Genomic DNA, 27,783 nt, shown 5'->3' with positions numbered 1-27,783 from the left:
TATGAGAGTTTATCAGTTTTAGCTCAGACTTTCCAGCTTCAGTTAGGAATGCTGAGAAGATATGAAATTAGGGAAACTTAATCTGATGCTAACCAAACTAAAAGACAAACAGTGACCCATAAATGAGTGCATTTTAAAAGGAATCTTTGCAACATTCACAATGAAAGTCGTCCTGACCACTTTTGTCCACAGAGGAAATGGACCTAATGCTTTATGGCAGGGGTCTCTTACTTATTTTATTTGACTTATGAGAAACAGAGAAAGAAAAACTTCTGAAGCAGGAGTGTGTTGATGAATTTGCACTGCAACCCCAACAGATGTAATTGTTTTGGAAAATTATTACTTAGCTAACAGAGTACTTTTTCTTATTTCCTCCTTTAAAAGCTTAAATTACTATAAGATTGTAGTGGAAATAAAGTTGAATGTCTTGTCTCATACACAAAAAGACTGATATCCATTGATATCATTGAAAAGAATTGAAAAGAAACATGAGTCAGTTGAAATTCAAATGTTCCCTTTTTTATTGTTATTTCCCCCATTCCACCCCACCCCCCACCCCAACATACACACACAGGTTACAACTGAAAACACAAGTTTAGGATTCTAGTTGTGTCAGTGATCAGTGAAAACCGAAGTCCTAAAATATGATGAGGTAGCAGTATGTGCAATACCACAGTGGTTATGAGCATGGGCCCTGTTGTCATTGAAGTGAATCTAGTTTGCAACACTAGTGCTATTGGGAACTTGAGCAAGTAAAATTGGGATTACAATAATAACTTATAAAGTTGATATGTAGATTAGAAGAGATAACCTAATTAAGCTGTTTTGCTCTCAGCAAATGCTCAGTTAATGGTAAATACTATTTACAAACTACATGTGTAGTACACTACACTTTTCTGATATTGGGTAAGCTGACGAGATAGAGCTCTTGGCAGAAGGAGTTCATAATGTTCTAATGACCCATACCCTTAACAAGAATTACTGTGAATGCCTTGGGAGTAAGGAAAAGGCACTGCTGTTTAAATAAAATATGCCAAGGAGTAAAGACAGGGTTCTAGGAGCAATGCTGCCCTTTCAATCATTTTCCAAATAGCCCTTGGTACTTTTGATTTCTTTGCATTAATAAACTCGTTTAAATTTATTACAGGCTCTATTCTTGTCAAGGTCGCATCTTCTCTTCAAGCTCGTTTAGAGTTATCAGGGAAAGAGGTTGACGTGAACTCAGAAGTCCATGTTCAAGAAATGGCTGAAGCTCATAAAGATGATGGTGTAATAATTACTGGTAAGGGTGCTGCGTTTTGCTATGTAAGGTGAATAGTCATCTGTACATGAGTAGAAATATGGTATACATAACTGCAGTTTTAGTCTTTTATTCCTTTACACGGTCACATTTTGGTGTTTTGACACTCTTTTCTTCCAACTGCTTATCGGTAGCACAATGCAGACATTTAATTTGAACTACTCACTAACCTGTCATTGGATAAAAGCCATTTAAAATATTTTTCTATCTTCAAGAGATATTTGCACACTCATATTCACAGCAGCGCTATCACAGTAGCCAAAAGGTGAAAGCAACCTAAATGTCTATTGGTAGATGAATGGTTAAGTGAAGTGTGGCTTATATAGACAATGGAATATTATTTAGCCTTGAAAAGGAAGGAAATCCTGTCACATGCTACATGCATAAGCCTTGAAGACATTATGCTAAGTAAAATAAACTGGTCACAAAAAGACAAATACTGTATGATTCCTCTTATATGTGATATCTATAGTACTCAAGTTCATAGAAACAGAAGGTAGGGGAAGGGGAAAATGGGGACTTCTTCCATGAGTATAGAGTTTGAATTTTGCAAGAAAAAGTTCTGAGGATCTGTTTCACAACAGTGTGAATATACTTAACACTACTGAACTGTAAACTTAAAAATGATTGAGATGGTAACTTTTATGTTATGCATTTTTTTACCACAATTAAAAAAATTTTTTTAAACCATTAATTTTTTTTTTTTTTTTTTTTGCTGGTAAAGCTGCTTTCTAACTGTTGGCCTTAAAAATCATCTAAATACATAGAATGCAAGATTTAAGGTTACCTTTATATGTTTGCAATAAACACACATTTGGTTTGGTATTAGGCACATTGTAAACTTGCTCTTTTAATATAACAATTTCTTAGTCCCAGAAATGTGAATGGCTTTTGCACGTTTTTTTAAATTACCTTCGGCTGCATTGATGGCTGATACTACTTTTTAAAATATTTATTGTATACATGTACATAATAAATACATGTAAACGATAAAAAAAAAAAAAAGAATTAATGCTGGTAAAGTTTTCCTTAAAATCTTACCAGAACGGCATTGGAAAAATGTGTGTGGCAGTGGTGGTGGTGGCAGTCGTGGCAGTGGAGTGTCTTCATGAGATCAGGTTTCAGTTTTAAATACAAGCATACCTCAGAGATACTGTGTTCCAGACCACTGCAATAAAGCAATTCAAATGAATATTTTTGGTTTCCCAGTGCATATAAAAGCTATGTTTATACTATACTGCAGTCTGTTAAGTGTGCAATAGCGTTATGTCTAAAAAACAATGCAGGTACCTTAATTAAAAATGTTTTATTGCTGAAAAATGGTAATCATCATCTGAGCTTTCAATGAGTCATATAATCTTCTTGCCTTGATGTCAATGGCTGCTGCTGACTGTAAGGGTAGTGGTTGCTGAAGGTTGAAGGTCGAGGTGGCTGTGGCAATTTCTTTAAAAGATGACAGGGAAGTTTGCAACATTGATTCTTCCTTTTACAAATGATATCTCTGTAGCATGCAATGCTGTTTGGTAGCATTTTACGCACAGTGGACCTTCTTTCAAAATTAGAGTCTATCCTCTCCACCTCTGCTGCTACTTTATCAACTGAGTTTATGGAATATTCTAAATATTCTAAATTCTTTGTTGTCATTCCAACAGTCTTCACAGTGTCTTCACCAGGAATAGATCCATCTCAAAAAACCACTTTATTTGTTCATCCATAAAAAGTACCTTTTGATACATTCAAATTTTATCTTGAGATTGCAGCAATTCAGTCACATCCTCGGGCTGTACTTGTAGTTCTTTTCCTCTTTCCACCACATTTGCAGTTACTTCCTACACTGAAGACTTGACCCTCTCAAAGCCGTCCATGAGGGATGGAATCAACTTTTTCCAAATTCCTACTAATGTTGAAATTTTAACCTCTTCCCATGAATCATGAATGTTCTTAATGGCATCTAGAATGAATCCTTTTCAGAAGGTTTTCAATTGACTTTGCCCAGATCCATCGGAGGAATCGCTGTCTATGACAGCTATAGCTTTATGAAATGTATTTCTTCAATAATAAGAATAGAAAGTTGAAATTGCTCTTTGATCCGTAAGCTGCAGAATGGATGTTGTGTTAGCAGGCATGAGAACATTAATCCCGTTATACCTTTCCATCAGAGCTCTTGAGTGACTGACCACTTCATTGTTAATGAACAGTCATATTTTGGAAAGAATCTTTTTTTCTGAAAATAGGCCTCAACAGTGGACTTAAAGTACTTAGTAAGTCATGTTGTAAACAGATGTACTATCATCCAGGCTTTGTTGTTCCATTGATTGAGCACAGGCAGAATAGATTTAGCCTAGTATTTTTAAGGTTTTTTTAAAACTTTTATTTATTTATTTGAGAGAGACAGAGACAGAGAAGGGCAGAGAGAGCGGGAGAGAGAGAATCCCAAGCAGGCTTCATGCTGCCACCACAGAGCCTGATGCGGGGCTCGAACCCTGAAACCGCGAGATCATGACCTGAGCCAAAACCAAAAGTCAGACAGACATTCAACCGACTGAGCCACCCAGACGCCCCTTGCATAATTTTTAAGGTCCCTAGGATTTTCAGAATGGTAAATGAGCATTGGCTTCAACTTAAAGTCAGGAGCAGCCTTAGCCTGTACCGAGAGGGTCAGTCTGTCCTTTGAAGTTTTGAAGCCAGGCGTTGACTTCTCTTCTCTAGCTATGAAACTCCTAAGTAGCATTTTCCTCCTATATAGCGCTGTTTGTATACATTGAAAATCTGTTGTTTTTAGTGTAGCTACCTTCATTAATGATCTTAGCTAGATCTTCTGGATAATTTGCTGCAGCTTCTACGTTAGCACTTTTATGTTATCGAGCACTGTTATGTTACGTTACGTTACGTTACGTTACGTTACGTTACGTTACGTTACGTTACTGCTTCTTTCCTTAAACCTTATGAACTAACCTCTGCTAGCTTCAAACCTTTTTCTTGCAGCTTTCTCACCTAAACCTTCATAGATTTAAAGAGTGTTAGGCCCCTGCTCTGGATTAGGCTTTGGCTTAAGGGAATATTGTGGCTGGTTTGATCCTCTATCCAGACTGCAAAAACTATCTTCACGTCAGCAGTAAGGCTGTTTCACTTTCTTATCATTCGTGTCTTCACTAGAGTCACACTTTTAATTTTCCTCCAAGAACCTTACTTTGCATTCACAATCTGGCTAACCATTTGGCACAAGAGGCCAAGCTTTCAGCCTATCTTGGCTTTGGACAAGGCTCCCTCACTAAGCTTTATCATTTCTAGCTTTTGATTTCAAGTGAGAGATGTGTGACTCTTCATTTCACTTGAATACTTGCAGGCTAGTGTAGGGTTGTTAACTGGGCTGATGTTGTTGGCACAATATTGTTGTGTCTCAGCAACTATGGAGGTGTGAGGAGAGCGAGAGACGGGGGACTGACCAGTCCGTGGGGTAGTCAGAACATACACATTTATCAATTAAGTTTGCAGTCTTACACGGGTGCCAACTGTGGTGCTTCAAAGCAGTCACAGTAGTTACATCAAAGATCACTGATCGTAGATCACCCACCGTAACAAATGTAAAAATAATGAAAAAGTTTAAAATATTGTGACAATTGCCAAAATGTGACAGACAAAGTAGCAAATGGTGAAGGGGCCAGTAGACTTGCTCAGTGCAGGGTTACCACAGACCTTCAATTTGTAAAAAAATACAATGTCTACAAAGTACAATAAAGCAAAGTACAATAAAGCAAGGTATGCCTTTATTGGTTTTCTACGTCATAAAATTAAACAATCTGTTAAAAATCATAGAATCTTAACAAAAAGCATAACAAGAATAAAAATAAGACCTGTACACCCACCCTCAGATCTAACTCAGTGCCTAATGGCCAGACTCTTAGTGACATAGTAAAAGTTTGATGAAAATTTAACTGTATTTAATGTAGTAAGAATCAACTTCTTATGATCCAATCTCTTGAGTTTAATAAGGAGACAATAGAGTTAACTTTTTTGGCCCCAGTAGTCTAAAGCAATAATATAAATTTGTTTAATAATGTTCTGCATGATAGCATAATCACATTATTTTACATATATTAATGTTTAAATTACAAATTAAAGTTACTTTGTCATTTTCTCTTGTTACTCATAGAATCATGAAATTTAGATTTCATTTTAATTCAGTTTTACAACCCTATTCTCAACACTTTAGCCATTGAAAAAGACCTCATTAAATTATTTAGGAACACTTACTAGTCCTGTCACTGGATAAAATCACTATCTGCAGACCTGATCTCTTTTTTCTTGCCCATTTCTATTCCACTAAACCAGTACCACCTCAAGCATAATATATTTTAAAACAAATGTTCCCTTCCCTTGCCTATCTCCTCCTCCTCCTATCTTCTGTGTTTTCCTTTATTTGGTAAGTCATTCACTCAACAAACTTTTGAGTCAGGCACTGCTAGAAACTAGGAATGAACGATAATAGAGTATGGTCTCTCTGTCATGTGGGAAGCTTACATCCTAGTAAGGCAAGACAAATCAGTGAACACAATGAAGTGGAATAAATGTTGTAGTAAAGATATGTATATGGTACAGTGAAAGCATGTATGTGACCTATCTAAATTAGACTACCATTGTGAGTTTGAAGAGGTGAGAGAAGCACAATATAGCTAGAATATAGAGAGTAGGGGGAATGTGGCATAAAAGAAGGCTAGAGACTTTGGAAGGGGTCAGATCATATAGGGCTGATTTGGATTTTAAACTAAGTGCATGCAAAGGCCCAAAAGGTTTCATCTGGGTTTACACAATCAAATCTATGCATTAAAAAGTTCGCTGAGTGGGGAGCACCTGGATGGCTCGGTCAGTTAAGCGTCTGACTTCAGCTCGGGTCATGATCTCGTGGTCCGTGGGTTCAAGCCCTGTGTCAGGCTCTGTGCTGACAGCTTGGAGCCTGGAGCTGCTTCAGATTCTGTGTCTCCCTCTCTCTCTGCCCCTCCCCTGCTTGCTCTCTGTCTCGCTGTCTGTCTCTCAAAAAAATAAACATTAGGAGCGCCTGGGTGGCTCAGTCGGTTAAGCGGCCGACTTCGGCTCAGGTCATGATCTCGCGGTCCGTGAGTTCGAGCTCCGCGTCAGGCTCTGTGCTGACCGCTCAGAGCCTGGAGCCTGTTTCAGATTCTGTGTCTCCCTCTCTCTGACCCTCCCCCGTTCATGCTTTGTCTCTCTCTGTCTCAAAAATAAAAACGTTAAAAAAAAAAATTTTTTTTTAAAATTAAATAAACATTAAAAAAACTTTTTTTAAAAAGTTCACTGAGTGGTGCCTGAGTGGCTCAAGTTGGTTAAGTGTCCAACTCTTGGTTTTGGCTCAGGTCATGATCTCACATAGTTCATGAGTTTAGATCCCACACTGGAACTCTCTCTCTCTCTCAAGATAAATAAATAAACTTAAAAAAAAAGTTCACTGAATGTTGGGGCGCCTAGGTAGCTCTGTCAGTTAAGTGTCTGACTTCGACTCAGTTCATGATCTCACAGTTCATGGATTCAAGACCCACATCAGGCTCTGTGCCGACAGCTCGGAGCCTGGCATCTGCTTCGGATTCTGTGTCTCTGTCTCTCTCTGCCCCTCCCCAGCGCTCTCTCTCTCTCTCTCTCTCTCTCTCTCTCTCTCAAAAATAAATAAACATTAAAAAAAAAATTTTTTTTTAAGTTCACTGAATGTTGAGTGGAGAAAGATTGGAAAGGACAATGGTGAATGAAGAAAAAGCTAACTAGCAGGCTACTGCAGTAATTCGGAAGAGCTCTTTCTGTGGCCTGGACTCCATAGTAATCTCTCTTAAACTCAACAGAAAAATAAATAAGCCTTCAACAAATTTTGCTTGAAGAAATAGATAAATGGATGCTATGAAGAAGATACATGCTTACCCCATTGGTATTTATGAAGCTCCTCAGCCTATTCTTTTTGTGTGTAATTTTTTATTATGTCTTGTACTCTAGCCCCTCCTTCCTAAACCAGAAAGGCCTACATTGCAGAACAAAGTTTATTTCCTGCTCACAACACAAGAATCTAGGTACTGATCAGCAGAATTTCTTTGTAGAGTCCCACATGACCTACTACAAGCCCCAGATGTATCTCTAGATTGTCTCTGATAGTAGGTTAAATCCATTAGAGTAATTGTGCAGAGAGACCTCACATAGAGACAGGGCAGTCCCTTTTGGAGAGAGCCGTATGAACAAGTGACTGAGTTTACAGAAACTTTCATGTTTCATTTTGATTCTAAAACTGTTTGGTGCCCAGAAGGCCACAGACCTTATTTATCAGATGGATGGAATAATTTAAGAGGCCTAGAAAATCAGGGCAGATTGCTTTTTTTGTGGAGATTTCCAATCTGAAACCCAGTTTTGGAAATAATGAGCAGTTTTATATGTGAGTTGTTATTATAGGCAGCTGAGCTCAGCTCATCTGGGCCTTCCTTACAGAGCCTATGAGGCATAGAAACAGAAATACCCTCACTGCTAAGAGGTCTGGATTGTATCTGTAGCATGACTTCTGCATGATTTCTGCAAGAAGCATGCCAGTAAAAATTAGTCCCTAGGGCTCAGGCTTCCCACAGGGTCTGATGTGTCAGCCTTGTAATTTTGATTTCCTGCTTCATGATTTCCCTTGCTGTTGCTGTCACTAATAACTGTACATTGCACAATTCTTAAAATGACTTACAAGTATTATATGCTATTCTGAGGTCAAAAGAAAGCTCAGGCTGAAACATTTACCTACTTTAAAAGCTGTGTGCAGCATGTATTCTTTGGAGTGCATTTTTTAATCCTTTTAAGATCCTTGGTTCCAAGTTTTGTGCTCTACCCATATATAGCAAATTCAACAGGTGGTGAATGGCTTAGGTAAGATATTTCTTGTAAGAAATTGACTTCTCCATTAGCTTTTGGCCTTGGTACATCAACTTAGATATAAAACCTCACTGTGGTATATAATAACATTCTCTGAGCCCAAAACTGCATGTGGTACAAAGTCTTTCTATCTTAAAAGCCCCAGTTTAGATGTTTAGAGAGTATTAGAGATAAAGCGTGTTGCCAGCCAAATGATGCGTGTCCTCATCTGCTTAGTATAGAAGGTGATACTACTGGGTTAATTTTATTTTAGTAAAACTAGAAATGTAAAGCATATAAAAAATAAGTTCATTTGGGATCCGGCCACCAAGCCAAAATAGAATTCTCAGCTTGTTTTCAGGCCAGAGAGTTATACATTGAATGGTATTGTGATTTATAATGGAAAACTGATTCATGAGTTGGAAAAGAAGTTGAAATGGGACTAAGCCCACAGAATGCCACTTTTAGATCTAGAGACAGTGCTTTACCTCCAAATGGGGGGAAAAAATCTAGTGTTTTATTATGACTCATAGAAATAATTCTTTTTTTTAGAATACTCTGAAGTTTGAGTTTTCTCCAAGCTTATAACACATGGATTTATCAGTCATGTAGATGTGTTTTAGGATGACATGGAAGAAATTCAGAAAGAGAATGAAGAATGCTGTAGACTTATGGCTGTCTGCTTAAAAATACTTTAACAGGGGGGCACCTGGGTGGCTCAGTCAGTTAAGCGAATGTCCAACTTTGGTTCAGGTCACGATGGCATGGTTCATGGGTTTGAGCCCCACATTGGGCTCTGTGCTGACAGCTCAGAGCCTGGAACCTGCTTCGAGTTCTGGGTCTCCCTCTCTCTGCCCCTCCCCCACTCACGCTCTGTCTTTCTGTCTCTTTCTGACTCTCTCAAAAATGAATAAACATTTTTAAAAAATACTTTTAACAGGGAGTTAATGTAGAAAAACTGCCTTCAGATTTTTTGTGCTTTTAAAGTTTATTTATTTATTTTGAGAGTGAAATAGAGCAGAAGCAGGTGAGGGGCACAGAGACAGAATCCCAGGTAGGCTCCATGTCATCAGTGCAGAGCCCAGCTTTGGGCTCGAACTCACAAGCCATGAGATCATGACCTGAGCCAAGATCAAGAGTAGGACACCTAACCGACTGAGCCACCCAGGTGCCCCAGATTGTGCTTTTAATGTGTTTTTGTTTCCCCATCATTTTGTTAAAGTTATGGGAATGTCATAGATAATTAGACATGAACTTTATTTGTTAATGTTTACCAAAAAAGACCAGGTTTTGTTTCTTTTCATATGCAAACTTTATGTGTAAGACTAGATAGTAAATATGTTAGACTTTGCAGGCTACATACGGTTTCTGTTGCTTAGTCTTTTTATTTTTAATATAACCCCTTAAAAATGTAAAAGTCATTCTTAGCTCTTAGGCCATAAAAACAGGCCTCAGGCCAGATTTGGCCCATGGGCTATAATTTGCTTACCCCTAACCTAGAGATCAAAGTGCAGGTCCCAGTCTTAGAGCATGTGAATTCTGTTTGTAATGCCTGGGGATTTTTGTTTGTTTTTGTATTTGTATTTATTTTGGTCATTTAAGAAATACTGAATCACAGTCAAATCTTACCCCGAATGTACTCTTCCCAGTAATGAAGAAAAATGATTTGTGTCCATAAAAGTGTGATTGCATAAGATTTAAGAAACAGCGCAACCATAGAAGATATACAATGGCAAATAAAAACACAAAAACATTCAGTATCACTAGCCATTAGTGAAGTGCAAATTAAAACCAGAATGAGATATTACCTCTTAGAATACATAAAATAAAAAATACTGCTAATATTAAATGCTGGCAAGGATGTGGAGAGATTGGATCTCTCTTACATTGCTGTTAAGAGTGTAAAATGATATATCCACTCTAAAATTCAGTCTTGCAGTTTGTTAAAAAACTAAACATGAAACTACTGTATGATCCAGCAATTATACTCCTGGGCATTTGTCTTGAAGAAATGAAACTTAGAGTTCACATAAAAACCTGTACACAAAAAGTATAGCTTTATTTGTGATACCCCAAAATTGGAAATCATGAAAATATCTATCAGTAAATTGTTATACAAACTGTAGTATGTCTGTGCAATGAATACAATTCAACAGTAAAAAGGAATTTTTATTGATACACACAACTTGGATAGACCTTGAGGGCAGCATGCTGAGTGAAAAAAGCCAGTCTCAAAATGTTACACAGTGTATGATTCCATTATTATAATATTTTTGGAATGACAAAATTATAGAAATGGAGAATAGACAAGTGGTTGCTAAAGGTTAGGGAAGAGACAGGATAGACTATAAAGATGTCACAAGAGACTTATTTTGTGGTGATACAACAGTTTTATATCTTGATTATATTGACGGTTATAAATCTGTACATGTGATAAAATGTCATATCAGTGTACACAAAAATGTAAAAAAGTGAGTGCATGCAAAAAATGGTGAAACCTGAGTAAGGTCTGTAGTCTAATTAATTGTACTTCGCCAACCAATTACTTGGTTTTGATAATGCACTATAGTTACATCACCATTGGGAGAACTGGGTTAATGGGTGCATAGGACCTCTGTGTACTATTTTTGCAACTTGATTCTTGCAAGTCTTTATTATTTCAAAATAAGATGTTAGAGAGCATAGTAAAGGGAATGGGGGGGGGTAGATGGGGAGAGGGAGAAAGAGAAGAAAGAAACAAGGAAGGCTTCCAGGCAAGAGGTGGAGTAAAACGGACTCATTTTATCCTTTTATCTAAAACAACAATAATAAAATTTTGTAAATAAGAAAAATCAATGAATAAACACTTTCTAAGACATGATACATCAAGCAATGAAAGAAAGTGATCACTGAGAGATGCAAAACAAACAAAATGAGCCCTGCTTACTGTCTTGAAAAAGTCTCCAGTCTGTAGTACAGAGAGAGAGAGGAACCCATTGTGGAGCCCAGCAGACTCTCTGATTTGAGGAGACCATGATGAGGGTCCACACAGACCAAGACAGTGAGAGTTCATAGGATGAAGTACCAGAGGAAAGACGGCCTTGTGTTCACACTGGTCCAAGAATAATGCCTGTGCCACCTGCCAGACTGGAAAAAATTGTAATTCATGGCACACTGGGTAGAGCACGTAGTTGTTAGAAACAATTATCCCTAGAATGAACATCTCCCCAGAACTGCCTAACAAATCATAAAAGCAAGAGATGAAATGCTTAAACTGTTTCCAAGTAACTGCATCTCTGAACCAAGCTCAAGATTTATAGGAATACAAAATCAACTAGCACCCAAAAAAATAAAATTTACAATGTCTAGCATCCAAGCAAAGATTAACAGACATGCAAAAAGGCAAGAAAACATGACCCATAATAAAGGGAATGTCAGTTGAAACCCACCCAGAACAGATACGGATGTCAGAATTAACAGAGAAGGAAAATAAGTTATCAAAACTGCATTCCACATATTAGAATATAGAATAAAGTTAAGACATGGAAGATGTAAAAAAGACCAAAATTGGATTTCTAGAAATGGAAACTACAATGTCTGAGATGAAGAATACAGTGGATGGGATTAAACATAAAAAATTTGAAGAACAATGAGCCTTTTTGAGAATACTTTTTGGGCAAAACTGTCTACTTGCTCGAAGTCTAGAGGTCTGTTGACTTTGTTATTATTCCAGGTAATTGAGAGAAAATGTAATGATGGAAACCATTAAAACTAGTTTAAAAATGGGGCCAGATCATGACCTGAGCCAAAGTCGGCTCAGTCAGTTTGAGCCAAGTCAGCAGCTGACTTTGGCTCAGGTCATGATCTCCTGGTTCGTGGGTTCGAGCCTGCATCAGGCTCTGTGTTGACAGGTCAGAGCCTAGAGCCTGCTTTGGATTCTGTGTCTCACTCCTTCTCTGCTCCTTCCCTGGTCGTGCTCTGTCTCTCTCCCTCTCTTAAAAACAAATATGCATTTAAAAACAATTTTTTTAAACACTAGTTCAAAAATATTTTCTTGTCGGTAATAATTTGTTAAGATGCCTGGGGCTGCATTGTTGTTAAGGGCAGGCTGTAAATACTTGTAGAATGTTGACAACATTGAAATATTTGGTTATAGAATTGTATATGGCTAGAGGTTTTATTTGTGAAATATATGCAGTAAAAATAATAAAATTTCAGAGTATTTTCATGTTTCATAAGTTTATGATTTACTTTCCTAGCCAGTTGGTAAACTTTTTGAGCATATTAGTATGTCTTTGTACATCTTCTGAATATAAAGATGTAAACTACTTTAGCATGGTGCTTCCCATAATGGGTGGTCAGTAGTGTTTATAATGTAAAAGAGGGAATCTTCCAACTATGAATCATTGAAGTTAAATATGCTAATAAGGCAGCACCAGAATTATCCTTCTGAATCGAATGTAAATAAAGTCTGTCATAGGGTTGGGAAAGGGAGGTGGAGGTCAGGAACAGGGGAGGGGAAGGGAGAAGCTCACCTTAGTGAAGAAGCTTTTTAAGCCTAATTTTAAACAAGAGAATTAAATTCTGCAAATTACTACTTAGAGCCCTATCTTTATCCACAGAGAGTGCTGATTAGATCAGGTGTATTTTGGGTTAAATAATGACTAATGCTTCTCAACTAAGTATTTGGGGGGAAATAAAAGAACTTGGAGATTCATATATTTGGGTAGATTTGGACAGGGAGGATTTAGAGAGCAAACGCTGTAGTTTAAAAACGTCCTTAGAAGAAACTCTTCCCCCCGTTTAGTTAATGGAAGCCAAACTACATAGGGATAGGGTAGTCATTTCCCTTTTTTTGGCCAATAAAACACTGATTATCATTGGCAAGGGGAATTAAATAAGGAACAAGTTTTCTGCAACCACAAATTCCAGTGTGTGTTGCAAGATTTTTGTAGGAAGGAATTTATAAACTTTACAAATTAGAATGGAGTCTCCACAGATTCAGGCCAGAGTATGAAAAGCTTTCAATAAATTACTTATAGGCAAGATAAAGAAAGCTATTTTCAAGCAACCCAAGTGGAATTGTATAAATATAAACTGTCTTGTTTTTTGAGTATTGTCTCTAGCCTAAAATTGCTGTGTGTTCATTTTGTTAGTAGCAGTAGCACTGTGTGCAGTATGAGGGCTAAGGGCAGGCTGCCCCAGGAAAGGCCACTTTGGCATAAAGATGATTTCAAGTTATAAGTAATCAAAACCCAGTAGATGCAGTAAAAGCTGTCTGCCTCTCCCTCAACTGCATAAATTTACTTTGGAAAGGAAAGCCTGTGCCAGCAAGAGAGCTATTAACAGAGACTCCCCTTTACCTAAGAAACTTACCTGCATAACGGGGCAACTTTTGTTTTTCAAAGCATCTCCTTTCACTTTCCTGCTAATGAGCTGCTCCCCTTTGTATCTTCAGGCCCCACCCCTTTCCTTAGCTCATATAAGCTTCAAGTTGCCTCACTGTCTTTGGAATTTCATGTGTGTGGGGATTCTCCATATGCACACATACTAAATTTGATTTTCTGTAGATGTCTCATGTCAATTTGATTCTAAGTCCAGTTAAAAGGACCATAAGGCAGAGGAAGGCCTTTCTCCCTGACAGTAGCCTCTTCTACTGTTGCAAAAGAAAATGAGTAGATTGGCTTCTCTTTCCATAAGCAAGAAAAGCGTAACTGGGGAGGTGACACATAAAATATTAAGGAAAAGATCTTAGGTATTTGGGAAAACCTTACTATCATTTACTATTGATGCCAAAGAGTGTAAGAAAATAATAAACTTAGAGCAACCAATGTTCAAGATTTCCAATTCTTTCCTCTATATTTATTTGAATTACTAGGAAAAAAATTATGTATTATAGAAAACCTATTGCGTGCAGGTACCTCAAAATCCTGACCTACCAAATGCAGCACAGGCACAAAAAGAAGAACATTAAAATTGACATAGCTGAACTCCTTAATGACAAGTTGGAGGAAAAACAGAAGCTTCTGTGAAATAACAAAATTCAGCCAGGTAAATTTGAAGACCTAATTGGCTTTATTAAACAATTAATGATTTGGGCAGCACCTCACCTAGCAAGTAGAGGGGCACACCGAGGTGTTGTACAAAATGGAAGGTTTTTCCAGAAGGAGGATGGGACCAAGAAAGTTGTTAGCAAAAGAAAAGGATTATTCCAGGCTAGGCCCTTTCTAGGGGGGAAAAGGGGGGTCTTCCCATGCAAAGGACCTCATCATTCTCTGGGGAATGAAGAGGTCCCATGTGGCAGAGTCTTGTTGCCACTGACTAAAAATTCCTGACTGACCAGCGAAGACTACGTTTCTGTGGGAGTTTGAAACTGCAATTAGATTATGTATTAAGCATCTGTTTGGGAACTTGTCTAAGAGACACCATTTGGGCTTGTGATGTTTTGTTTTGTTTTGTTTTGTTTTGTTTTGTTTTGTTTTTAACACATCTAACACAGGGATTTACCAATTGGAATGAGATTTTAATCAGTTTAATGAGAAGTAGAGTCATGATGATACTGAAATCTAGCAAGAGAGGGTACCTGGGTGGCTCAGTCAGTTAAGTGTCCGACTCTTTGATTTCAGCTCAGGTCATGATCTCATGGGTTCCCAGGACCAAGCCCTGCGTCAGACTGTGTGCTGAGTGTGGAGCCTGCTTGGGATTCCCTGCCCTGCACCCCCCCCCCCACACACACACATTAAGGGGCGCCTGGTGGCTCAGTCAGTTAAGCGTTCCAACTTCAGCTCAGGTCATGATCTTGCAGTTCATGGATTCAAGTCCCACCTTAGGCTCTGTGTTAACAGCTCAGAGCCTGAAGCCTGCTTCAGATTCTGTGTCTCCCTCTCTCTCTGCCCCTCCCCTGCTCATGCTCTGTCTCTCTCCCTCTCTTAAAACTAAACAAACAAACATTTAAAAAAATAAAAAAGAAATATAGCAAGAGAAGTAGAAGGAAAAACTCCAGAGGAACTTGAAAGATGCAATGAACTCTAAAACACTGATAGATAAGATTATGGCTCAGATTAAAGGGGAGGCAAGAATTCAGAGAAGAATTTGTTTCAGAAAAGCACTCGACACAAAGATTGGATGGTGTAAAGCACCTTTTCATCAGCTAGGAATATCATATGGTACTAACAAGGGAAAAACTATGCTAAAGAAAAATTGTTTCCTGATTGGTGTGTTTGGGTTCAGCAAAGAAAATGTATATAAGGAATTGAGACAGTGTATTCACAACTCTCCTCAGTACAGTTTTTGTTTTTTTTTTTTTTTTGCCAGTGCAATATTATTATTTATTGGGTTCTGTTAGATTTGACTCAAACAGCTGATACACATTTCCCTAAACTAAGCCTAAAAAGCTTCACACAAAAAAACATTGTCAGCACCAAGGATATGTTATCACAGAGGTAGGTGGCAAGAGATTTTTGCCCCCTAAGGCTGGTATTTGGCTTGGTTGAGCACTACCTAGAAGCCAGAGTATAGAAGTGAGTTGAAAAGAGCTATTTATGTATATGTTCAGAATGGGTAGATATTATACCTGTCTGAAGGCAAAGAAGAGAGAATAGGAAATCGCCCTTACACTTAGGCAACTTGCAAGAGAAGTACGAGAGGAGAACCAAACTCACTGGTACAATCTTTCATAGCACAGTGACACCTAGAACACAGTCTAGTGTGTTCTCACACATCCATAGCAGTTCCTCCTCCCTAGGAGGCAGGTGGCCTAGAGTGAGGGCTTGAGCAAGTCTTCTCCCTTAGATGCCTACCATTTTAAGGTAATTTGGGATGAACGTTAACACCTCCTTAGGCCTATCAATCCTAACTGAATTGACTGAGGTTTTATAACATAAACAGTAGTTTGAAACACTAAAAAGCTTACTTTCATATTAAATGGCTTCAGAACTCTGTATGAGGTCGATATTAAGATGTTTTTTATCTTGCTACCAGGGCTTGGAGATAGAAATGTCACAATCGGATTTCTGTTGCGATGGGGATAATAAGACCTCAACTCATAATACTAGCTCAGTGATACTTATTTACTAATACATTTCATCATTGAAGTTGGAAAAGAGCATTATAAAATTACAACTCAGAGATAAGAAATGGTGCCAACTTTTTTAAAGTATTTCATGTTTTGTCATGCTAAAACAGGGCCCTAAGATCAGAGAATTGGGTGAGGATTTGGAGGAGCTTAATATCTTAATCACTTAATTTCTTCTAGTTTCCCCGTGGGTCTAAGTTGGTAGTGTTTCTTCATGTGGGGAGGAGACTGAAATTCTGAAGGTTGTGCTACTGGCTAGTACAAAGAGCCTGTGACCTTGGGCAAGTAACTTAATGAGTCTTCCTGGGCCTCAGCAACCTTCAACCATAAGACTTTACCCAGGCTTTGCTTCAAATAATTTCCACTTCTTGGTTAGAGCTGCTCTTAGGAAAATCAGCATATACATAACTCGCACAGAGAGTAAACTGAACCATGTGCAGAGAGAAGAATCCGAAAGTCATTAATTTTAAAATGACCAACGCTCTCGAAACTAATTTATTTAGTCCTTCTCTCAGTTGCCAGTTGAGCCCTGTCCCCACTCCGGCCTAAGCTGTGGTGGCCCAGGCAGCCCACCCGGGTGTCAATCACTTGACCCAGTGGCGTAGCCAACTGGCTCCCTTCCTTCTCGAAACCCTCACAGAAAGATGTGCCCCAAAACACTCCTGGGAATTGTGAGGAGAAACTGTCAACGTTGGAAGACATTCAGAAACCCTTTGCCACACTGGTAGTCCCTACCCAAGAGCATACGTCACGGCCTCCAGACCCTAGGATCTGGAAAACAGAATAAAATGCCCCAGCGGCTGCACTCACGCACTTTCTGGCATTCCTTTCAGCCATAAAGGCTTCCAACCACTTTGACTCCTGGGTGGGTCAACCGTGAACAGGGCGTGTTGATGTGGGGCAGCCAGTCCTCCTCAGTACAGTTTTGATTGGTCTCTTAAATTCAGAGTTGCACTGGAGCTTTAGACGAGGTATACGACCTTCATTACCTTGATTGAAAGAGAAAAAAACCTAGAACTAAAAGAACAGAGATGGGAAATAAACCAGGTGAGCTGTATCACTGCTACAGCGTATGACTTTGAGGGCAGGGAGCAGTAACAAAGAGCCCAGCAGACTCCTGAAGTGGAGACTGAGCTGAGCATCTCGGGAGACCAGGGCTGCTAGATTTCAGAAGAAAGAATTCCAGAGAGGAGGGATCTGCAAAGGGTGCCCATGAGCATTCATACGTAGTGTTTATTCATGTGGGGAGGAGACTGAAATTCTGAAGGTTGTGCTACTTCATATTCCTTCATATTCCTTCAATGAAGGAAATGACCTCATCCCTAGTACAGTGTGAATGAACTTCAAAATGATTATGCTGAGTGAAAGAGCCTAGATTTTTAAAAAAGAATAAAATGCATACTGTATGATTCCATTTATTAAAATTTTAGAAAATGCAACTAATCCATAGTGACACAAAGTAGACCAGTGATGGGGGGTAGATCAGTGATGGGGATTTCATGGGGGAGTGTCTGGAGGTGACAGAGAAGGGAAAAGAAGATGACAGAGGAGCAAAAGTCAACTTTTACGAGTGATAGATATATTCATTATTTTGATTTAAGAGATGGCTCCACAGATTTTTACATATTCCAAAATTTACTGTATTGCATATGTCTTTTATCAATTGTACTTAAATAAACCTCTTTTTAAAACCTGCACACACAAACAAATACAGATAAAAAAAGAGTAGCTTCCCTTTCAGTTGTTCTGAGAAAATGAAAGGAGGGAATAAGCCCAGGTAACTGCAACTCTTTCCCGACTCACACTGTCTTTACTAAGATTTTTGCTGTTCCAAAGTGTTTTTCAGTTTCAGAGATGTGTTGTTAGGATCTATGTCATAGTCAGATATTGTTCTTGTCAATGAAGATATAACTTTATGCAATTTTGTGTTTCAGGGCTCATGAATCAAGCAAGCAAACATGAAAAATGGATTAAGGCCGATGCCCCAAAAGGCACTATAAATTTTAGAAGTCAAAGCTGGTTTCAGTCCCTGAAACTGCAGGACTAAGAATGGTTTGAATTTTACTTATAATTTTTAACAATGATCAGCAGATCTAAGACTACAAAAATGCAAATACCACAGTTCATATAAATGTTGAAAACAATTTAGAATGAATACTAGTGAATTGTCTTGTGGAGACCTTTTCAAAATTTGTACTTAGCTATTGTATTCATTTTTTGTTGCCCTGCAATAAATTACCATAAACGTAACCAACTTAAAATAGCATTTACTTATTAGCTCACAGTTCTGTAGGTCAACAGCTCTGCATAGCTAGGCTCTCTGCTCAAGGTGCACAAAGCTGGACTCAAGTTCTCATCTAGATCCTCTGGGGGAAAAAAAATCTACTTTCAAGCTTATTCATATTGTTGCCAAAATCCATTTCCTTGTGACTATGACTGAGGTCTCTCTTTTCTTGCTGTCCATCGGTAATCACTCTAAGCTTCTAGAGGCCACTTGCATTCCTTCTCATGTGGCCCTCTCCATCTTAAAGCCAGCACTTGCTTCTCGTGCACTGAATATCTGACCTCTTCTGCAACCAGCTGGAGAAACTGCTTTTAAAGGGTTTGCTTGATTAGATCAGGCCTTCCCAGAATAATCTTTGTTTTGCTCTGTGATGTAACATAATCATGGGAGTGCTCGCTCATCATATTTACAATTTCCATTTATACTCAAGAAGAGAAGATTATACGAAAGCATAGGTCATGGGCGGCAGTTATCTTGTAAAGAAGCATTTCTTTCACTTTAGCTCTCTTGTAACATGTTAGTATTTCTTATGACATCAATGTAAATGTAAGCTGTCAATAAAATACATCATAAAAATGATGCATTTGCTACTGATTCTTAATTCTTTTTGCATAATCTAAGATACAATGCATTGGGAAGAGGAGAAACATTCAACTGTTTTACAGCCTGCTGTATGAAGATTGATTTTTATTTTTACAATGGTGTAGTGTATAAAGTTATTTTATAAATTCTCTTTCTTTCAAGCCTACCTGTCTACTCCTGGGACATTTAATTTACGTAAGACTGAATAGACCTATCTTTCAGATTATGTCTTTTATGGTTAGGATAAATCAGCTCTTAAACAATGGTTTATAATAAACCTTTTCTTTCTTTCTTTTTTAAGTTTATGTATTTATTTTGAGAGAGACAGCACAAGCAGAGAGGGGCAGAAAGAGAGAGGGATAAAGGGTCCGAAGCAGGTTCCATGCTGACAGTAGTGAGCCCGATGCAGGGCTCAAACTCGCAAACTGCGAGATCATGACCTGAGCCGAAGTCAGACACTTAAACGACTGAGCCACCTAGGTGCGCCTATAATAAACCTTTTAAAATATTATGACTTATAATAGTCTCTTAATATTTGTTTAGAGTCCTGTCTATTTTTAACTTCATATTTATGAAACAAAAAGTGAACTTTGTGGAATATCTCAAAGTCTCCTTTTAGTTCAATCTTCATGAAATCAAAATTTATTAAAGAAATTGGGACAGTACTCATGTTAGTATGTTTGATGTGATGTGTGTGTGTGTGTGTGTGTTAGATTATTAAGTAGAGGAAACTGTGAGGCAATGAGGCAATTTTTATAATCTTTTTTCACCCTCATGCAATTATATAAATATTTTCATGATTAAAAATAAAGTTTGTGAAATTAGTCAACAACAGCCAGAAAGGTCATGAGCATAACAAGCAGTAAACTGTACTTAAAATTCTTAAAGGAATTGTGCATATTTGAACCACATAGTTAAGTCCAAACAGAAAGGAAAAGCTGCCATATTTTGCTCTCTTGACCACTCACCTATCTATGGCAAATGCCTAAGAGTTGAAGACCTAAGTAATATTTTGGATATTTGGAGTACTTTGCACTGAGTACTTGAAGATTTCACCACCTGTTCCTTCTGCTTCTTGGTCCTTCTTTATAGCCTACTTTTTCTAACACCTGCCCCCTTTTTTTTTCATTTGTGTGGTTATAAAATGTGTCTTTCCAAATGTGTCTCCTGTTTTGTTTAAAAGAAGATCTTACTCAAAAGAGTTTTAGAGCGAGCTTTGACAGTTAAATACCAAACACCCTACTTGGTTTCTAGAGAATATAACAGGGTGTCTTTCTCCTTATTCTGATCTTCCCCATGCAGGTTTTATTCCTTTAAAAAGCAGTTGCCTCTTTTATAGGTCTCTCCAGTTGTGTGCTTGAAATTCTTAGGGAGCAGACACTTAGGGATCAGAAGCAAATTTTTCTGCAGCTGCCAAAAATCTCTAGATTTAAAAATTACCCTCTTAAGTCATCTTAAATCTCTTGGCTCATTTCGGAAAGCTTCCTACTCAGCTGATTCCCTTGCAGTCCACTTCTAGGTGGACTATCCTATTTCAGAAACTCTTTCAAAATCAACCTTAAAAAGGGGGAGAATTATTAAAAACATTTAGGTAATACAAGGTATTATAATCATACTTTGTGCAGCCCATTTTAAACTTTTCAAAATAATTTTCATATTCTTTACCTTAAGTTTTATCCTTGCTTCCGATTTTGGGGGTACAAAGAGACTGTGATTAACTTCATTTAAGAGATAACCAACAGCATTTTCCACAGAACTAGAACAAACAATCCTATAATTTGTATGGAACCACCAAAGACCCTGAATAGCTAAAGCAATCTTGAAAAAGAAAAACAAAACTGGAAGTATCACAATTCCAGATTTCAAATTATATTATGAAGCTGTAATATAATCAAAACAGTATGGTACTGGGACAAAAACAGACACAGATCAGTGGAACAGAATAGAAAGACCTGAAATAAACCCACGATTATATGGTCAATCTTTGACAAAGGAGGCAATGGGAAATGGGAAAAAGAGTGTCTTCAACAAATGGTACTGGGAAAACTGGACAGCTGCATGCAAAAGAATGAAACTGGACCACTTTCTTATACCATACACAAAAATAAATTCATAATAGATTAAGGACCTAAATGTGAGACCTGAAACCATAAAAATCCTAGAAGAGAGCACAGGCAGTAATTTCCTTGACGTTGGCAATAACAGCACCTTTCTAGATATATCTCCTGAGGCAATGGAAACAAAAACAAAAACTATTGGGACCTCATCAAAACAAAAAGCTCTGCACAACAAAGGAAATAACCAACAAAACTAAAAGTCAACCTACTAAATGGGAGAAGGTATTTGTAAATGACATATCCAATAAAGGGTTAGTATCCAAAGTACATAAAGAACTTACACAACTCAACACTGAAAAAACACAAATAATTCAATTAAAAAATGGACAGAAGATATGACCAGACACTTCTCCAAACAAGACATCTAGGTGGCCAACAGGCACATGAAAAGTGCTCTACATCACTCATTATTGGGGAAAAGCAAATCAAAACCACAATGAGATATATTACCTTGTACCTGTCAGAATGGCTAATATCAAAAACACAAGAAACTACAAGCAGTGGTGAGGAAATAGAAAAAAAGGAACTCTCTTGCACTATTAGTGGGAACTCTCTTACAAACTGGTGCAGGCACTGGAAAACAGTGCAGAGGTTCCTCAAAAAATTAGAAATAGAACTACCCTACAATCCAGTAATCGTACTACTGGGTATCTACCCAAAGAATATGAAAACACTAATTCTAAAGGATATATACATCCCTTTGTTTGTTGTAGCATTATTTATAATAGCCAAATTATGGAAGCAACCCAAAGGTCCATTGATAGATGGATGGATAAAGAAGATGTGGTAGGGGAGCCTGGGTGGCACAGTTAAGCGACCGACTTCGGCTCAGATCATGATCTTGCAGTTTGTGAGTTTGAACCCTGTGTCAGGCTCTGTGCTGACAGCTTGAAGCCTGGACCCTGCTTTGGATTCTATCCCTCCCTCTCTCTCTGTCTCTCCCCAGATCGCACCATCTCTCTTTCCCAAAAATAAATGAGCTTTAAAAAGAATTAAAAAAAAAAAAGATGTGGTAGATATATACAATGGAATATTATTCAGCCATAAAAAGAATGAAATCTTGCCATTTGTAACAACATAGATAGATCTAGAGAACATAATGCTAAACAAAATAAGTCAGAGAAAACATGATTTCACTCATATGTAGAATTTAAGAAACAAAATAAATGAACAGAGGAAAAAAGAGATGAACATAAAAACAGACTTTTAACTAGAGAGAACAAACTGATGGTTACCAGAGGGTGAGTGGCTTGGGGGGATGGGTGAAATAGGGGAAGGGAATTAAGAGTATGCTTGTCATGATGAGCACTGACTAATGTAAGGAATTGTTGAATCACTATATTGTACACCCAAAACCAATATAACACTACATTTTCTACACTGGGGGAAAAAAAAAGGTATGTAATAGAGGAAATAGGTTAAAAGACTGATCCAGTATTACCAACACAGCTTGTTCATGGCAGTCAGAACAGAGTTGTGCTTGCTCCTGGACTCTATCGAGTGTCACATAATATCAAATAATGATATACCACCGTGTGATCACTTGAATTCTGTAGTTATTATCTTTTACCAGAGTGGTAAAAATCCATAGATGAAAGCTTATTAACACTAATAAGGAGTGGGCATGTGGTGGCTCGGTTGGTTGGGCAACCGACTCTTGATTTCGGCTCAGGTGAGGATCTCACAGTTGTGAGATGGAGCCCTGCATTGGGCTTTGCACTGAGCATGGAGCCTGCTTAAGAGTCTCTCCTTCCCTCTCCTTCTGTCCCTTCCCCACTTGTGGGCATGCACTCTCTCCCTCTCAAAAAAATTAAAAATTAGTAATAAGGAGGAGGTACACAATTAATAACCCATATCTCCTAGCATAAAATAGGGAGAGCATCTTTTTTGGCATAGCATATTTTAAAATTCCTCTATAGTGCAGATGTGATTAAAAAGAGATCTTTCTGAAACATTGCAGAGACATCCTTTCTAGTCACAAATAGTTCATGTTTCTATTTAATTTGTCCCTGACTGTTAAGTCAAATGTTGAGATGGGTCCAGGGTCAAGTGGCATTTAGTTCTTATTGTTAAATGTCTAGAAATAACAAGAAAGCCTGGTTTCCTTTAAAAATGTATGCCCATATTTTTTATAATATATCATCACAGATCCTTAAAGCCATTGCCCTGGCTCAAACTCCTACTCTGACTCCTATGGCTATCTCTGCTTTCTTTTGTAAAGAAAAGCTTTTAAATGGTTGTCAAAAACATCACATCTCTCAGGGTTGTTTTATATGACTGTAACCTTAGATTTGATAATCTCATCAAAACTATCAGTTTGATTAAGGTAAATTTAAGTGGAAAATTTACAGTGTAGCAATACTTCATTTGGCTTTTAAAAAAACCACAATTAAACCAATTAGAAGAACTAATAATGTATTTAGAAATATTTGTATTTGGAACAAAAATCAGGAGATGATTTGCTGGTTGTTCACACTGTTGAGATCCAGCTAGTGAAAATACTTGCATCAAATGAAGTTACCAAGTTCTAGATTTTTTTGTTCTTCTTGCTTGAGGCTGAAGGTCATACTACTTCCTCTTGACTACTGTGTGTTGACTCTGTCACTGTCCATTCTACATTTTTAGGTGGTGGTATCTCATGTTGTCTTGTAAGGGGCTTGCCTTCATAATCATAGCCAAACCAAAGTGGAGGGTCACCAGGGTTATATTCCTGCTGCTGAACTATAGATGACATTCTCTTTGCTGCCTCCCTGCAATAACAATGATTAGCATTAGCCAGTTGCAGAAGTAATTACTGGTGTAGAATTTTCAAACTAGAGCAAATTTGGAGTTAAAAGAACTGTCACAAGTTGAATGAATTTCACAACTATCTTGCCTTACCGAGAGGGAGGGTATGGGTAATTATGTGAATATTCAGGATCCCAAAGCTTGAGTAGCTCATAGCTCTCTGGTTCAGCCATTTCAGAGATTAACAGATACAGTGAATGGGTAAGGAAACTGCATGGTCATGGAGTAGGAACACTGAGGGCACTCTCTAGTGTTCTTGAGTCCTCTGGCTCTTATTTCCAGTTTCTTTGATGAGGGAGTATCCTAACCAGCCAACCTGCAAAGGTCCACCATGCAGGAGCTCATAACCCAGAGTCCCCAGATCCCTGTTGGATATGTGGGTGAACTTCAGGGAGGTCCATGAATTCCCTGAAAATTCATGCAGTTTTGTGTCTAATATACATTTTTCTGAGGAGAGGGTTTGTGACTCATCAAACTCTCAAAAGGTGTCAGCGACCAAAATGATTAAAAATACCATTTCTGCCTTTCTTAGGAAGAAATAAGGAAGAAAGCAAAGAAGGCATCTAAAGGTTGTTCTGGACCCCAATTTTAAATTGGGTGAGTGTGGGTTTCCACCACCAAGCAATTCTTTTCTTTTCTTTTTTTTTTTTTTTACATTTATTTGTTTTTGAGAGAGAGAGAGAGAGAGAGTGAGCATGGGAGGGGCCGAGAGTTGGGGAGACACAGAATCCAAAGCAGGCTCCAGGCTCTGAGCTGTCAGCACAGGGCCCAACCTGGGGCTTGAACTCACAAACCAAGAGATCATGACCTGAGCCAAAGTTGGACGCTTAACCGACTGAGCCACCCAGGCACCCCCACCACCAAGCAATTCTTAGACAGCAGCTGGGTGCCCTACAATGCAACCCAGTTCTGACACTGTCTACCCAGAGATAGCATCAGATTCCACAGGTTCAAGGCTCAGTCTCACTAGACTGCCCTCCACTTTAGATCCCAGTTGCAAGTCCAGGTTGTCATCTGGGCTTCTGACTGACCAGCTATAGATCAGGAGTTCCAACATAACCCTTTCTTGGATTGGATTAATTTGCTAAAGTTGCTCACAGAACTCAGAGAACCATGTTGGTTATTGGATCACTGGTTTATTATAAAAGGGTATAACTCAGGAGTAGCCATATGGAAGAGATATATAGGACATGGTGTGGAGAAAGGGTGAGGAGCTTCCATGTCCTCTCCAGGTGCACACTCCCCAAATCTACACACATTCACTGACCCAGAAACTCTCCAAACCCTTTTAGGATTTTATGGAGACTTCATTATGTAGTCATGCTTGATGAAATCATTGGCCATTGATGACTGATTTAATCTCCATCCTCTCTCCCTCCCCAAGAAATCAGGGGATGGGTCTGAAATTTGCACCCCCATGCTCGTTGTTGGTTCGTTCCCCTAGCAACCAGCTTCCATCCTAAGCTGCTTTCCAAAAGTCACCTCATTAACATAAACCCAGTTGTGGTGGAAAAGAGTTTGTTATCAATAACATGACACCTATTTTCATCTTTATGTCTCTGAACTAATTTCAGGAACTGAGGGTGAGACCAAATATTATGACAAAAGATGTTACCATTGCCCTTATTACCCAGGAAATTCCAAGGGTTTTGGGAGCTGTGAGCCAGGAACCATGAAGGAAGACCAAATATATATTGGTATCTAAATGACCAAAATATGTTTCTCATAAATCATAATATTACAGCATCAGAAAAATAAATAAATCTAACTTGAAAACATGTCTTTTTGAGGGTAGAACAATGAGACCAGTGCTTTAAAAAAATTGAGTAATTGGCAACTTTTGTAGGATTAGAAATGAGTAATGATAGTTGCCCATGAAGGGGATACTTTTCCCACTATTGCCAAATATTACATTGAGTTATTACTTGCAAGTCTTGAAACATAAAGAAGCTGGTATTACCCATATGCTTTGAGTTAAATTTGTGCTCAGTGGCTATAGGAGTTCAGGCAGGACAATGACATTGGTAAAAGGCTGAGATACCTCAGTTGTTTAAAATGCTGTTTCATTTGAACCAAATTTTAGATGTCTTAAAATAATTATAACGAAACTCAACAGGGAGACAACCAAAGCATTGCTAATTCCATCTCTTACTACATTACTTTTGGTTTCTATATTTGCACTCACATCTCTTACCACATTCCTTTTTGGTTTCTATATTTGCACTCACATAAAACAAAACTAAACAAAAAACAAAACAAAACAAAACAAAATAACTAAAAGCAAAAAAAAAAAAAAACAACTAAAAACAAACCACACAAGTTTAAAAGAACAAGTGTGAGTAAAAGCAAGTTATACTAATTTCTGCTTCTGAGCCAACAATCCTATGGACTAAAACTTGGCAAACAAGTGTCTTCTCTTTAGAGAAATACTTATTCTCAAATTTGAAAATGATAACTTTATGATCAAAGATGAAGTTTTGCATTCTGTTGATGTTTTAATTTTTTTTAAGTGTGGTCCTACATTTGAAACTTCTTATATAATCTTTATATAAGTAGGACTTCATTATGCAGTAATAATAGTGTTCTATCTTTAGCTGTCCCCACTTTCTTCTAAAGATTATTCTCCCTTTCCAATTCTGTGGAGTTGAGATTGACATGTCTATGAAGGTGTTTTCCATGAGATTGTTTTCCCTTAAGTACTTACTGTAGCATAATCCCAAATGTTAAGGGAATCTGAAGCATAAATTATTGGCACCATCAGTTTCAAATGTAAAGCAGTACCCTAGGCAACAGAGCTTCACTGTTACTTACCCTTCACCCCATCTCTGCCCATTTAAACTTGATGCATCTTTCAAATCTTCAAACCAATCCAACCTCTTGTAAAGACCCAAACCCAATCTCTTCCTCCTCTGAACTTCTATAAAAAGTTGATCATAGAGGGGAAAATGGGTGATGGGCTTTGAGGAGGACACTTGTTGGGATGAGCACTGGGTGCTATATGTAAGCCAATTTGACAATAAATTATATTAAAAATAAATAAATAAATAGTTGATCATAGAATTAATTTCTTTCCAATACATAAATTCATGGCATTAATTGTTTATAATTATAAACTTTATTGTTTTCCTTTTGTTTAATAAGGTATTAAGTTATTTAAGGGTGTATTCCATTTCTTTGTATCTTAAAGGACAGCCAAAACAAGACACTTTCAGCAGTTTATCCCAGCAAGGAAGCCCTTTAGGTCTCTTATCTTCTGCAGGTTTGAAGCATTCTTAGGTTGCTATTTCCAACACCCACTTGCCCTCTGCCTGCCAAACTGCATTGTTCTGGACATACATACTGTAGTTAACAGTTGTTGATAATGATTCAATGCTACTGATGATAAGGCAACTACAACTATAGGCAACAATGGTCTTGACCTTTAGGAAAAGGATGAGTTTGGGGAGTAAAAGATTTGTAAGTAATTGACCAAAGTATATGTAACCTTTGGCCTCAGAAGAGCAATAATTTCTGAGAGTTCTAGATAACTGGTAAGAGGATAAATACTCTTAACGCTAAACTTGGTAACATATAAATATTGGGTCATACAGTTCCTTAGTCAGCTACAAGCCACAGTGAATTAGATGATAATTAGGGCAAATAATGGGAGTTTGAGAAAATAACAAGAAAGCTGGGGATACTGAATCCTCAGTATAGACAAAAAAAAAGTAGGGAATGCATAGGGAAGAGTACTCATTAAATGCAATGTGATGGGACAAGATCAAAATGAGCTGCATATTGA

At 37.9% G+C, this 27,783-nt stretch overlaps 2 protein-coding genes across 7 annotated transcripts in view; one reads left to right on the top strand and one right to left on the bottom strand.

Moving 5' to 3' along the window:
* FAM185A (family with sequence similarity 185 member A) overlaps nucleotides 1-27,783 on the top strand; it is a 90,168-nt gene that overhangs the window by 56,146 nt on the left and 6,239 nt on the right. Inside the window, exons 7-9 of one of the 3 annotated variants that reach the window (XR_006210778.1) lie at nucleotides 1,148-1,282; nucleotides 14,076-14,209; nucleotides 18,167-18,252. Coding sequence is in view for 2 of the 3 variants with exons in the window: in XM_007083963.2 (XP_007084025.2) it covers nucleotides 1,148-1,282; nucleotides 18,167-18,279 (248 nt within the window). In the remaining variant the exon portion in view is untranslated. Of the gene's footprint in view, nucleotides 1-1,147; nucleotides 1,283-14,075; nucleotides 14,210-18,166; nucleotides 19,096-27,783 lie in introns of those variants that run through there. The other 2 variants (XM_007083963.2, XM_042965053.1) reach the window with 2 other exon arrangements.
* The window catches only part of FBXL13 (F-box and leucine rich repeat protein 13), a 205,949-nt gene continuing 201,820 nt past the window's right edge, over nucleotides 23,655-27,783 (bottom strand). For all 4 annotated transcript variants that reach the window (XM_015538250.2, XM_042964988.1, XM_042964976.1 and 1 more), the window contains one exon: nucleotides 23,655-23,965. In XM_015538250.2, the coding sequence (XP_015393736.2) occupies nucleotides 23,779-23,965 (187 nt within the window). In that variant the 3' untranslated portion in view covers nucleotides 23,655-23,778. The remainder of the gene's footprint in view (nucleotides 23,966-27,783) is intronic.

Source organism: Panthera tigris, chromosome A2, assembly GCF_018350195.1.
Source record: "Panthera tigris isolate Pti1 chromosome A2, P.tigris_Pti1_mat1.1, whole genome shotgun sequence".
NCBI classification, from domain to species: Eukaryota; Metazoa; Chordata; class Mammalia; order Carnivora; family Felidae; genus Panthera; species Panthera tigris.
This window is presented reverse-complemented; position numbering and strand designations above follow the sequence as displayed.